The sequence below is a fragment of the Simochromis diagramma genome, unplaced genomic scaffold, assembly GCF_900408965.1.
Source record: "Simochromis diagramma unplaced genomic scaffold, fSimDia1.1 OVJJ01000545.1, whole genome shotgun sequence".
Classification (NCBI taxonomy): Eukaryota; Metazoa; Chordata; class Actinopteri; order Cichliformes; family Cichlidae; genus Simochromis; species Simochromis diagramma.
In genome coordinates, this window is record NW_024387371.1 from 2,779,769 (window position 1) to 2,794,102 (window position 14,334).

The window sequence follows — 14,334 nt, forward strand, 5'->3', positions numbered from 1 at the left end:
TAATCACTGAATGAACCACAGGACTGCAACGACATGGTATAGTTCTCACTCCTGTCAGACAGTGATATGCATATTTCACTACACCTACTTTTTGGGGTAACTTTTTTTCAGATCTAGCTTTCGTTAGCTATAATAACCTTGTAACCCTAACTGTGCTGTAGATGACGCTTTTGAGTAACAAGAAAACAACAACCAAGAGTGGCGTTTCGCTTGCTTGTAGCAAAACACGGGGCTCTAATGGACTTGTTCCCACAAGCTTTTGTAACAATATAATGTGTCAGTTTTTGAAACATGAGAGTGAGTCATCTTTAGTAACACAGTTTTCTGTTTTCTTTCCCGCTGGGTTACGTATTACGCCATGACGTCAGCCGAGAGAGGGCGGGCGCGCCGAGGGGTGGAGGGCACTCGGAGTAGGGGTGTTGCTCGTTGAACGTCAGCTCCAACAGTTTGCGACCACCCATGTAAGTGTGAAATATATTTTTAGTCGAGTTTTTTGGGGTTGTTTTACGGTCAGTTTGTGCCTGTCTGTGATGCGTTTTGGGTCTCCGTAAGAGTGTCGGTGCGGAAATTGCCTCGTATTACCAGCTCTGTGTAAGGACACACTAACGGGACTGTCAACCTGAGTCCGTTAACACACTGCTGTCGCTTACTGACAGCACTACACCGGCACTGAACTAATATTTGAACGATTTTAAAAGCTTATTTTTACTTATTTACGCAAGAAACTTTGTCTCTGCGTTAAATGTTGCTCAACTCGGATTTTTTCGATTTATCTTTCGTAATAATCGCTATATATTTCATATCCGTGATTTCTTCATTAGTGTTTGTATGTGAGCGTTATTTGTTTTTGTTTTTGTTTTGAAGTGAGGCAGTCAATAAGAATATAATTAAATATGTGGGATACTGTAGTTTTGTACAGTAGGTTTGTCTTGTGTAGCAGGAAATAAGCAGCGTAACAGAGTTAAAAATTTCCACCTGCCATTATGGTAACATCGTATCATTTGCTTTATTGCTTGTGAAGTTGATGGTAGGATCTTAATCCCAGTTAATTAACTTTTAATTTATTATCCAGCTGTCATATTAATGCACCTCTGTGCCTTATGATATTAGCCAGGACCTCTCACTTGATCAAATTTCAGTCAGTTTTTCTCTAATGCAGACTGATGTCCTAAAGACGTTTCATGGTCTGATAAGGATGGATATCTGTAGACTCATTAAGTCTGAAGCCTAGTATTCTTTGCAGAGGTGCATTTCCCCCCCTTGCAGCCTATTATTATCATTGTCTAGGAGACAGACAGAGACACCCATACACACGCACCGCACAGGCGTATACTCAGGCAGGGAGAAGCAGTGATGTGCCAAGGAAGCGTTTAGAGGATTACAGTTTCCATCTTACTTTTTGTGTTCTTTGTTGAAGACCCGTGGGCCTGATGTAGCAGGTCCTCATCTCCTCTGCAGTGAAGGAAGACCACTCCGGTGTCATTATAATGGACTGAAAGGTTTGTTTTCAATCATTTCTCTTTTATACTGATAGGTGAATCTGTCTCTGCAGGGATGTAGAGGGTTGGAAGGGTTTGGTGTGACATGATGTATCCCACTATCTGTTCAGCTTACTCTGCTAAATGGCTGAGAGCTTGGCTGCCCCTTCAGGGCACTGCTAACACAGCCATTCATGTCTCACTCGGATGGTCAGACCACCACGATGACGTTGCCCTCCTCCTCCTCCTCCTGTTCCTGCTTCACTCACATTGCGCCTTCCCTGTTGGGAGCTTAGAATTTAGAGTTATTTTATGAGTTTAACAGGTTTGTATTGCTTTTTTGTGTATGTGTGTGTGCGTGTGTTTGTGTTTATTTTTCATAATGCTTACACAATACAGCTCCTTGCCTTCTATAGGTGTAAATCCTGCCTCCTCTGATCTTAGCACAGTTTAGTGTAACACCTCAGCTTAGGATGTGGTGTAGATGTGCCTATACTAGATCAGGTCACAAGATTAACACAGGCTGCTTTATTCTTGTCTGGCTGTCACAGGGGTTTATTAATTGGCTATGCATGCAGGAAGGCTGCATTTCCTACAGCAAAGCTGCAGACGCTGGATCAGAAAGATAAAATGAATCGGACTGTTGTAAAGTTATGCATGTAATAGATTTGTCCCAGTGGTTGAAATGAGTGCTGTAAAGAAGCGATTTTTCTGATAGAAAAAATAAGAGGCTTTTTTTGCTGTCTTGCTTTCGGTGTTGATACACTGGTGTGTAACGTCCCGTCATTTTAAAAAAAATAAATCCTTGAATGTATATGATTCTAACTCAAATTGGATGCGATCGATAACTTAGCAAGATCAATAACTAAAATAACTTCCTGTTACATTTTAGTTATTGTTCTACATGACAGTAATACATCCACAACTGTCCCTTATTTCAGTGTCATTTGTTTCTAGTTTCAGTATTGTTGTGACTGTTCTGCTGCTAAGGATTGCTCAGTCAAAAAGATAACAAAAGACATTGTGTGATTTTTGTTGTAGAGTGAGTTATCTGCACAAGTCTTTAAAACATCTTGTGTTTTAAATGCATCTTTACTAATAAAAGACCAAAAAAGCATATTTTAATGGTAGTCTTCAGGACTAGTTCTCCAGCCTTCTTGGATGGCATTCAAAGCTCTTTGGATGTTGGCTGTCTTTTATTCTAATCTCTGTCACGGCTATTTCACAATGCTTCAATAATGTTAAGGTCTGGGCTTGTGGGAGGCCAATCCATGACTGAAGTTTTCATTATGTGTGTGTTGTTGTTTTTTTTTTTTTAACCCAGGTATGTGTTTACACCATTGGCAGTGTGTTTGATATCATTGTCATGCTGATAAATAATTCTGTTGCTAATGAGATGCTTTCCATATGGCACTGCACCGTACAACACTTTTCTGTATTCATAGTATCATCAATTTTAACAAAATCTCCAGCACCACTGACTGAAATGGAGTCCCAAACCATGGCAGAGACTCCACCGTGTTTACAGATGGTTGATTGACAGCTAACCCTCTCTCCTGAATGTCTATAATGACAATGACATTTTAAAAGAAAATTAAAAATTTGGATTCATCTCTCCAATAAGACCTGTTGCCACTGATTTTCAGCCCAGGTCTTATGTAATCTGGCATGCCCTAGCCTTTTCTCCCTGCTTCTCTTCCTTAAGAATGACCTCTTGACAGCCACCCTCCCACTGACCCTTTCTGATGAGCCATTGGTGATCAGTTCATGGATCAACTGAAGGGCCAGATGTATCTCCCAGGTCTTGTGTCAAGTCTTTTCTGGATTTTTTTTTTCTTATTTCTTAAGGATGCGATTTTCAGATACTGTTTATCTGTTGTAGATAGTTTGGGCCTAAAAATCTGTCTTTTTGTCCTCCACTTATCCAGTTTCTTCAAGTGTTTTAGGGACATGGCACACAAAATACAGAAATATGTGTAAGTTTTAAGCTAATAGCTGTTTGGAATAATCTTGGCATTGTTAGTAGATGCAACTGAAAAAACAAGAACGCATTTGGTGTTTTTACAACAAGCTCCTAACAAAACTCTCAAAGATACAATTTTGGCTCTTTTTTTAAGTTGTCTGTTATGTGTAGGCACAACACTGGTGTGTCTTATGAGTTAGGTGCTTTTTTAATGTCTAAATGATTCACAGATTAGTGTCAAGTAGCTTAACAAACAAAAACAAACTCATTTGGGTATGAAGACTGGACTGAAAAAGATTAAAAAACAGCCAATGTCCAAAGAAGAACTCTAAACAGCTGTCAGAAATCCTGAAGAACTGTTGCTTAAGACCACTTTAAGAATTACAGGAGAGTCTGCCTTTTTGGAAGTAAAGTTAAAAAAAAAAGAAAAAAAAAAAGAGTGGTGGCCCAAGTCTTCCACAGTACTGTACATCCCTCGTAGAAAAAATATTTTTAAGTCTGTGTTTTACAGTTTCCAGGTTGTTTCCAATGTGTAAAAATAGTTAATAGTAAAAGTGTGACTAACTTCACGATTGTAGCTCAGTGCTACTTAGGGCTGCCACAAACGATTATTTTGATAGTCGACTAGTCACCGATTATTTTTGCGATTAGTCGACTAATCAAATCCATTGGACGTAAAACGTACAGCTTATTGCACCAGCACCCATCTGCTCTCATATAACTATCATTAGCTTACAGCTTTAAGTGTTTAAGGTATGTGCTAACTAAAAATAAAGACAAAATGATAGTTTATTAAATTTTAATGAAATTTGCAGATTGTTTCGGTGAAGTTTAATAAACTCCTTGCTATCTAAAATATAACAGGACACCGGAGTAAATTCTCGAGCATCTCACACTTCTGATGATCAGTTGTCTGCTTGATGTTTATTCAGCTGTGTAAAAACTATAACTTTAATCTCAGCCAAACCGATTTACTCAGGAGCAAATAAAATACTAAAAAAAGCCAAACGATAACATAACAAGTTATCTAAGTGACTTATATATCATGTTTAACCTGAGTAGCGAAAGATGGCGGTGGGTTTGAAAACGATTTGCCAGGAGTCCAGTGTTCTCACCGGCTCTAGTGAGCCTTTCCCCCAGCTAGCTATCGTGCTAGTGGGTAACAGACGTCTCCGAAAACGTCGGAGCGCTTTTGAAAGTATGTGGTGTCTTGATAAACTGAGCAGATATTTGAAGTTTACACAGCTACATTTTCGCCTGAAAATATGTTAAACTTTATTTTGTTACCCAAAAAGAATAATAAGAGTAATATTAAAACTAACTAGCTGCCGCCATTGTGAAATGACACATTCAACTTAAGTGGAAATTTTTGGATAAATGACACAAGTCAACAAAACATAATAGCTGTATCATTGTTTGTAGATATTTTTTTATGTGAAAATTTTACATGCTATACCTTTAATTAAAAAAAAATGCTACAGTGCTTGATTGAATGTGCTACTTTTATTTTGGGTGTTCTCATTTTTTGTCCCAAATCAAATACATAAGTCCGTAAATTGACCCTACATGTATGAGTACAGCATTAGCCCTGTGCTAAGGTTGTATCTAGCAGCTCATAAGTAACTGTATATACTGTACATATAGCACTTATGTAGTTACGCAATGCCAACATTCAAATTCAAATTCAAATTTTATTTGTCACACAACAAGTTACACAGATGAGTTATGAATGGGTGCTTATGTGTTCTAGAATATTTGGCAACATTTACAATTAACTGAGCACAGAAAAAGAATTGGTGTCTGATTATTAATTGTTGCTCTCTGCTGCAGATGAATATGCTGTGCAGAAATAGTGGCACACTTCAAACATGATCATTCAGTTAGAAGTGTGTATAGTACCATCGGCAAGCAGGGAAATGGTGAGCAATCATGCCTTTGTTGCTGAACCTGTGTCATTCAGCTGGTGAGGGCAGCAGGACAGAAGTGTGTATTGCAAGAGGGAAATGGATGTATGCCAGGGCTGCAACTAACAACTCTATTGTTCCTTGATTAAACCTGATTAAAATTATACTTTTTTTAAAATTTATCAGTTGATCCATGCCATGATAGTGATTTCTTGATATGTCATCTTTTGTCTAAAATCACCAACAATATATTTTATTTGCAGTAAAAAGTGATTTAGACTGACTAAGTGTTTAATCAAGTAATCGATAAAGCTGTACTCATTCATCGCGCTGCTGGTTAAGATTATCACCATTATATCTATTTGCATAATGGACTGTGTTAAAACACTAATGCTCTTCTAAAAAAAATTTATATTGGGTTTATATACCCCTAGTCGGTGTCGTTGCCGAAGGATAACTAACATGACAACAGATGCCCCCTCATCTAATGTTGGCTTTGTAGAGTTGTGTTGCACAGCTTTAAGTCTCTTTGTCCCTTTTTCTAAACAGATGCATCAAAAATGATTAGTAAGGGATTCAAAAGGATTCACATAATCCCCTTTTTTCAGCCCCTTGGAGTCTAAACACTCTCAGCATCATTTGCGCAGTGATTTGGCTCTCTTCTCTCAACAACAGGTTGAGCCTTTTCTGAATACAAAGTTAGTCTCAGATAAGAAACACTATCTTTTTTTCCCTCTCTGTCTCATAGATCCACACTCACCCGCTCCCACCCTCTTCCGCCTCCGTCTGCTGTTTGAAAGCCCACAGAGCAGCAGAGGTATCATATGCAGCTTAATGTAGATAATTTTTTTTTACAGTAAGTCTCTGATGCTACCAGGGGTTCATGTTCAAAAATAATGCTGTAACTGTGGACGGACTGAGTTTGTTCTTCCCAGTGGGACTGACTCCCACACTTCCAGAGTGAAGGTGAAATTCCTTTATAAAGGCTGTGGTTTCTAGTGGCAACAAGCTGCCTGTTTCCCTCTGATCCCTTCCTGTTTGAAGGCAGAGGGAGAAAAGAGCCAGAGGTCACGTGGAATCACAAGAGGTTGCACTTTAAAACGTGTCTGAGGGCCTTGTTTTAATGTTAAAGGATAACTTATTTATTTTCTAAATTTCTCTTAAAGCAGTTGTTAGATACCAATCAACTTGTCCCCGTCCCAAATTAGCTAATAAACCCCATGGTGATAGGTTACAATCCCTTTTTGATAAACTTAATCTTAAGCTAGTATAAGGTTTTAGCTGTCCACATTTAAACACATTCAGTGGACATATTGAAAGGTGTCTTTAAGTTTCCTTTCCCGTAACAGTATCCTCCTCCTGAGCACAAGTGGTGGAACGTTTTTTGTGGCATAGATTCAACAAATTGCTGTAAACATTCATTAGAAATTTTGCTTTATGTTGACATGATAGCCTCTCCAGTTGCTGCGGATTTGTCAGATGCACATCCATGATGCAAATCTCCACTTCCACCACATCCCATAGGTTCTCTGCTGGACTGAGATCTGTGACTGGGATAGCCATTCACGTACAGCAAACTCATTGTCATGTGCACAAAAGCAGTTTGAGATGATTTGAGCTTTGAGACATGGCAAGTTATCCTGCTGAAAACAGCCATGAAAAGATTGGTACGCTGGTTATACATAGACATTTTTAGCAGCAATACTCAGGTAGTGGTGCTTCAGCAATGCTAGATTGGCATTAAGGGGCCCAAAGTATGTCAAAAAATGACACCACTGATAAAAGCCAGGACTGATGCCTATTTTAATGTTGTTTACATCAGATTCTTACCCTACCGTGTGAATGTCACAGCAGAAATCAAGAGTCATCAGACCAGGCATTTTGGTGAACCATTGTTTAAAGCAGTCTGATCATTTTTTTTCTCAGAGAACTGCCACTCACTGGATTTTTTTTTTAACGATCATTCTCTATAAACTCTAGAAATGGTTATGAGGGAGTTTCTGAAATGCTCAAACCAACCTATTGGGCACATCCAGGCTGCTTTCAAAGTCACTTAAATCACCTTTCTTACGCATTCTGATGCTCATGTTTGAAGTTGAACAACATAACACAAGTCAGTATGTCCAATATGGCCTATCTGGGTCTGGACACTCTTTAAAAAAACACACCTAATCTCAAGAGGTTCAGTTCATGGTTAAATAAGTGTTAATAAATAAAATATGGATGTTTTCCCCCCTTCTCTTCATTTTAGTTTGTTTACGTCTTCTTGAATTTAGATGGCAATCATTACAAGCCTTCGTGTTAAGTTTTGAAGGTTAGGTGGGCTTTCATCTTTCAGCTTAAGTCTCCTCCTACAGTGTAAACTTAATATTGTTGACCCACAGTCTACGTGCGGAGCCTGATGTCATGGTCAGAGTAAAAGATTCAAAGCCACGGCTTATATATGCTGATCCCCAATAACACCTCTAGTGGGCTAAAGGGTGTCTGGTTACCCGGGGCCAGAGATTTGCCTTAAGATGTGTAATAACGCAAATGGTTTCTGAATGCATAAAATTGCTCTCAGCTGTAGTGAGATGCCCTACACACTGATGACCTGGCAGATTTAGCTCTTCAGTTGCACAAAGTGTGCATTGATCCTGACATGCATTCCCCTTACCATTCCTTATGGGCGTGCGCCTTTAACACAGCCTCTGGTATGAGATTTCAGGTCATGTGTAGGTGGTTTCCAGCCCGTTGACAGCTGATGACGACCTGCCAGAGCTGAGGAAATACGAGACATGTTGGCCAAGTTGAATGTATTACTACTGTTAAACACCTATCAGGTTAGAAAGTGAAGGCCATATTATAGGGCTTGAAATGTTTTACATATATTGGAAACCGTCTTATGACAACATCTGTCTTATTAGTAAACAGCAAGAAAATGAGATCCTGAGTACCTATACTGGTTAGACACACCGGTGTTGTAGTAAATATCAGTGTGACTATCAGTGCCATGGGTGCTGTAAATAATTCATTCAGGCACTTGTTGTGGTGTTGAACACAGATGCAGAGGTGTCCCTTAAACAAGGCTTCCTCAGTATACCTATGACATCATCCAGCATAATGTTAAACCAGCAACCTGATCATGACTCACTGCTCATCTTCAATTTTCTTCCACATCACTGCTTTGCTGCCTAGATTTGTTCATTGGCTAGCGTGGTTGTGTAAGCTATACCTCAGAGATATAATGGTATTTATGGCCCCGTACAGTCACAAAAGACCAACATAATGGCTCCCCTGTTCTTTGCTGTTCTTTTTATTTGTAGCTTTCCGCCTCACAACCTGTTACATGCTCGACTATTACCCGAATACCACCTGCTGTTTGTCTTGTTCCCGTTGTGTGTGTGTGTGTGCGAATGCATGTGTTGGAGGTTTTCTTTTAACATTTTCTTTTCATTTATTTTTGATAAGAGTCAGTTTTGTAACAGAGGGTTTTGTCTTTAGAAGATATAAAATCTGCTATATTGGAGGTATTAAGGTAGATTATGAAGTACACTTGATTTGGCTTTTTTTTTTTTTAGCATTCATTACATATTTGTGAGTAGTGTGTAAAGATTACGTTAATTCAGTTCAATTTTATTTATGCAGCGCCACATCACAACAACAGTTGCCTGAAGCTGCTTTATGACCATTAATTCAGATACAAGGTGCCATTGTCCAGTGACAGCCTCTTGTGTCATTAAGTAAACAGATAGTAACAGCAGTAACAGATGATTGCACATCTTCCGGTTTGTCCTGTTCCTGGAAAGCTGAGAACAACTTTGGCACCAGAGCCTCCCCAGGGTTTCATCTTGCACAATTGGGCGTTGTGTCTGCCTTTTTAATAGAACTACCTGCTGTACACCTTCTCATTTAGACACATTGTACTGAGCGCCTGGGCTGAACCTGACACGACCAGACGAAACACGCCACGGATGCCTTTGATCCAGTCGGGCCCGTTCCACTGCCTGTGTAACCCTCTGTCTCTCTTTTCTCGCTTACACACTCTCTCTGTGTTGATACAAAGAGTTGTCTCTCTTATCACACTTTGTGCAGTGTGCTGAAGTCATCTCCTTCAGTGTCACAGCTGACACAACTGTGCTATTCTCTGCCACCCAACCACACACACATATGCACGCACACACGCACACATGAATAGAATAACGATTGTTCCTGTTTCCTGGCTATGCTGACATTATACAGCTGTTGAATGAGATCTGGTCCATTTTCCATCGGTCAAATGCATCACACACAAACACACATATAGATACATCCACTTGTACCCAGTATAATCCTTGCTATCTTTTTTTTTCCGTTGTCTTCCTTCTCTGTCTCTGTCTGATGCAAGCATGCACGCACATATTTGTCCACGCACGCAAACACAAACACCAAGCGAACTCTCTGGCCTAATTCCACTCTTATTGATGTGTGTCTGTCAGTGAAAGAGGCACAGCACAAAGAGCAGCAATGGGCCTGTATGTGTGAGCTCAGAGCGAACAAAGAGCGGTCTATTCCACGCCAGCTCTCAGACTCTTCTGGAAACACTGCATTTGCTTGTTTAAGCTATAGCCATATTTTGAGTCCACCAACTGTATGTTCAGCAATGAACAACAACATGGCTGCTTCAGTGTCAGTGAATGCAAGCCAGATTGACCTCTGCTTTGGGTTCTTCATGCACAATGTCCTGTTTAGGAACAAAATTTAATGGCAAAGTCCTCATTAAATGTCGATATTTCAATTATGGAGCTGTTGAAAAAAACATTTTTCTCACATTTTGTGTATTTGCAGATTGTCTGTTTTATCATTTAACTTTCTGTAGCTCTCAGTATTATCGCTCTTGAGCTCCAGCCCTTTTTAAATATTATTTTTGTGTAATAATAACAATAATGGGTATCATTTTTCGCAAACTGGTGGTGAATCTGTGTTAGAAAGTCATTTTGTCTGAATGATTCTGCAGCTGTTTTCTATCCAGAGCTTAAATGAACATTTACAGCACAGTATGTAATATATTGCCAAGCAGAGCAACTGAACAGAGAGAAAGAGAAACTTCAATAGAAGATTGTAGTTTTTTATGTGTTTATCACAATATCTTTCATTTCTTAAAGTGATAAACTGAGTCAGGTTGAGCCAAGCTTTTTCCTCCATTTCTCCAGTTAAGTTGGCAAATGAGAAGAGGACAAATGGCAGCTCAGTTGACTGGTGTGAGACACAGTGCTGTGAACAAGAATGTGTGTGTGTATTTATGTGAGGGACTGAGTGAGGGTGACAGAGTTCCAGAGAGGCCATTGTTCATGTGGTGATTTGTGATTTACCTTTGGCAGCGTCGCAGAATCTCTGAGCAACATGCTGACTCACACAGGCTGCTGCCCCTGGTTGTCACTGACGCTGTTCATCACTGATAATCATTATTATGTGGTGAGCAATCAAAATACATATTTTCACAAACAATTTCTTGCAGTATCCTGGTCAGTATACAGTCATGAAATGAAGTAGCTTATGTCAGAAGAACACAGCTGCTTTTAAAGATCCATCTGGTGTTCGTATGTTCTCTCTTCTTAAAGGTAGATTGGCAAGGCTTGCTAAAACTGAACAAAGATGCAAGCATACACATCAAGTCTGACAATAAAGCGTTGTCCTCTAAAGACTCCTCAAAGAGGATTTGGTGTGATTATGAAACCGCAGGCAATCAAGAAAACACCCAATCCTGCAGTTGGGATCAGCCTGGGGATGAAGAAGGGGATTTATTAATATGGATGGATGGATGGATGGGTACCGGGGTTGAAACAAGACTTCAGCTTCAGCTTCAGGATAGGATTAACTTTTATGCCTTTACTCGCAAGCTCTGAAAGAAATTTAATGCTTCATCATCAGTGATTCACACTTCCCTGTCGCTCACTGTGCCAGCGGACGATGCATGCGCGAATCTGTCTTCAAATATGCATGTATTATTGAGTACGGTGTACAGCTTATGCATAACTTGTCACCTTCTGTGAGAAACAGCTCAGGTGGTAAGCTTGGTTGCATAGAAAACAACATATTTCGAGCACGTCATCATGCATCTTTATTCAGTCTCATATTTAGTCTCATCATGGGAAGACTGTATCCACATGAGATCAGCTGAAGAAAGTTGTTTGTTAAGAACTGAATTCTATGATCAAATATTTATATTTTTTAATTTAGTAAGAGGTGTAAAGTTAATTATTCCCGGCAGGATTGGATATTGCAATCATTTGATATTATTATTTACTATGGAATGCGTGCCAGCGTAAAGATTGTAAGTACTAAATTTAAAGACCATAGTTAGCACAACCATATTATGAGTACAGCCAGCAGCCAGCACTCAGGTGACTAAAATAAACCTGCTTAACACCTGTCTCACACTCTCTCACTCTCACTTTCTCTCTCTCTCTGGCAGGCAACAGTTGCACTTAACTGATTGGCACCATCCTATATCAACTCATAGCCTCCAAATTAATCATATTAGAACCCTCTGGCCTGAATCCGAGTCGAGCTAAGAGATAAGATTTAGGCAGAGAAAGTAAAAGCATCTGTGTGCATGCGTTTTACCTTGCTGAATTGAATGGAATGTTTTTATGTGCATGAATGCATCGTCTTTTGGCAGTGACAGTGTAGCTGTTGCAAGAACTGATATGACACTTGCATGTAGCTTCATCCTCCACCCTCATCTGTCTGTTGTGAGATGTGTGTGAGTGAGTGTGTGTGCCTGTCTGATAAACCTTGCGTTATTCTTTATGGGCAGGCAGTGCAGCTAAAGGAATGACATAGTTTGGGTATATAGCTGTGCCTCCCCAGGGTTTTGAATGATCTAGACTTGCTTGCTTGTTTTGCTGTCCTTAATGGGAGCAGCTTTTCATGCTGCAGGGAGACTCAGGCTGCTTTCCCATCTATGAGGTGATCACTGATCAACCAATAAGGTTGCTCAGGAAGACTCCTTCTATTTTAGCAGGTGTCTTCTCTGTTAGTTTTGCCAATGGCTTGTATTGTGTCAGACGGTACAGGATTTCATGCACTCTGTGACACTACTCTATATGTTGTTTCTGCTGAGGAAATCCTTATCCCTCGATACTTCCTCAGGGCAAGGAGAGAATGCCTTTGGGGATTTGAAATTACTTCCTTGAGAAGCACACAAACACATGCAAACACTGTATGTTTGCATGTGTTTGTGTCTTCTGTTCAGTGGAGCGTACATATTCACGGTAGCGGATTGGAATCAGGAAGCGGTGCTGATATTTCTTATAAGGTCAACGACTGATGATTGAAGTTCTGAATCTTAAAAATGATTCAATCTTTGGTCTTTTTCCATCTGTCCATCTTCCTCTTAGGTAACCCAGACGAGTGAGTCACATTAGAATGACAGTTTGGCTGATGGTAGGTGGGTTTTTCTTCTTCTGATGTCAGTCATCATCTTTTTTCCCCTTCTCTCACTCCTCTTTTCATCTCCTCCCTTTTTACTATTCTGATTGCATCCCATCCAGGCTGTTTATAATCTTAACATGCACACTTATTTAGTCTATATTTTTCATCTTTTTGCCTCTTTTGTGTTATTTTAATTGTGCTAGTTTACCAAGATCCAGCTTAATTTACTTTATTCCTACCCAATAATTGATAATGACATATTGACATTGAAATAATATCAATTATTATCAAACACTGGAACAAAAATGTTAAGATGCAAATGTTGTGTATGTGAAAGTTAGGGTTTGCACCTGGATCTAGGTAACTTTTCATCCACTCATAATCCATCTCCTTTCTCTGTGTTAGACCAGAATGACCACTTGTTCCTGAGTCAAAGATGCATGCTCCCTTTTGGATCCCTCTGACCGCCAATGAGCTGATCCAACCCTCCCATCACAGTCCAATCACCACTTCCACTGTCCTCTGCTGTTTTCTAGTCTTCTCCCCCTCAGTCAGTGATCTACTCTGACAATCTGCATGCCTGACAGAGAGGAAGGGAGGCATTCGCAGGTTGTTTGATTGGACAGATTCTCCCTGCTATTCATGAAGAGTCAGCAGGACAATATGCAGCAGGGAGACAAAAGTCAAATGGAGCCAGAGGGGGTGGGACCCAGTTCAGGTTCTGTGACAAGGGGAGTCACAAGGCTCAGGTTTGAAGAGGGCCTTTTCCGAGTCAGATCACCCTTCCTTGATTAAGATGAGCCAAAACGCCAGGGCGAGCATGGGGGTTCTTGGCCAGGGTTTGAAGCAGCTGTTCCAACAGCAGCGTAAACGTCTCTCCCTCTCTCGCTCCACCATCACTTCCTCATCATCCTCCTCATCTTCCTCTGTGGTGTCAGCATGTGGCACTTCCCCTTGTGCCCCCGAGGATGCCTCAGGGTCTTGTTGTCCTGACTCTGACATCTTCTCTGCTCCTATGGTTCCTTCTGCAGCTGGCCAGGGCTCAGCCGCTGCAGGCATGATGAGGCGTGGGACCAGCCTGCAGAGCCGGCGAAGTAAGGGTTCTGGGTCGGGATCTGGGAGTGGAGATCGTGATCCTCTTCTGAAAGGTAGCCCTCAAGCCCCGCAACGCCGCTACACCCATGATCCGCAGCAGCATATTAGCCGCCCACGCTCCTCCTCCACCACCGATACCACACCCAGCAGCCCTGCCCCAGGATATTCCAGTGGCGATGCATTGCTGTCATCAGGTTACCAGTCCACAGAAGAAACAGACAGGGTGGGTGACAGGAGCCATTAATCATAATCACTACACAAGTTTATCGATGTGCCTCTGTTTTTCTATTCAGTAGTGTCAGACCTCATTTGTCAGTGAACTGTCAAACAAAAGCTGAGGTTCATTTTGCTGCTAATGTAAATTTTCCTGCTGTTCAACAGTGAACGCTCTGAGATGGGCCTGCTCTGTGTCATTACTGCTGTTGGATTTTCCCAATGCTGACTTTTGTTCTAGTAAAATTGAGCTATTAATCAAGGCATGCACACACATGTAGAGTGT

At 40.6% G+C, this 14,334-nt stretch overlaps 1 protein-coding gene across 8 annotated transcripts in view; it reads left to right on the forward strand.

Annotated features, from left to right (window-relative positions):
• Positions 1 to 337: 337 nt before the first annotated feature.
• The window catches only part of tmcc1a (transmembrane and coiled-coil domain family 1a), a 46,108-nt gene continuing 32,111 nt past the window's right edge, over positions 338 to 14,334 (forward strand). Inside the window, exons 1-4 of one of the 8 annotated variants that reach the window (XM_040008097.1) lie at positions 338 to 461; positions 1,418 to 1,499; positions 12,707 to 12,756; positions 13,146 to 14,058. In XM_040008097.1, coding sequence (XP_039864031.1) covers positions 13,537 to 14,058 — 522 coding nt within the window. In that variant the 5' untranslated portion in view covers positions 338 to 461; positions 1,418 to 1,499; positions 12,707 to 12,756; positions 13,146 to 13,536. Of the gene's footprint in view, positions 462 to 495; positions 592 to 1,417; positions 1,500 to 12,706; positions 12,757 to 13,145; positions 14,059 to 14,334 lie in introns of those variants that run through there. The other 7 variants (XM_040008096.1, XM_040008098.1, XM_040008100.1 and 4 more) reach the window with 7 other exon arrangements.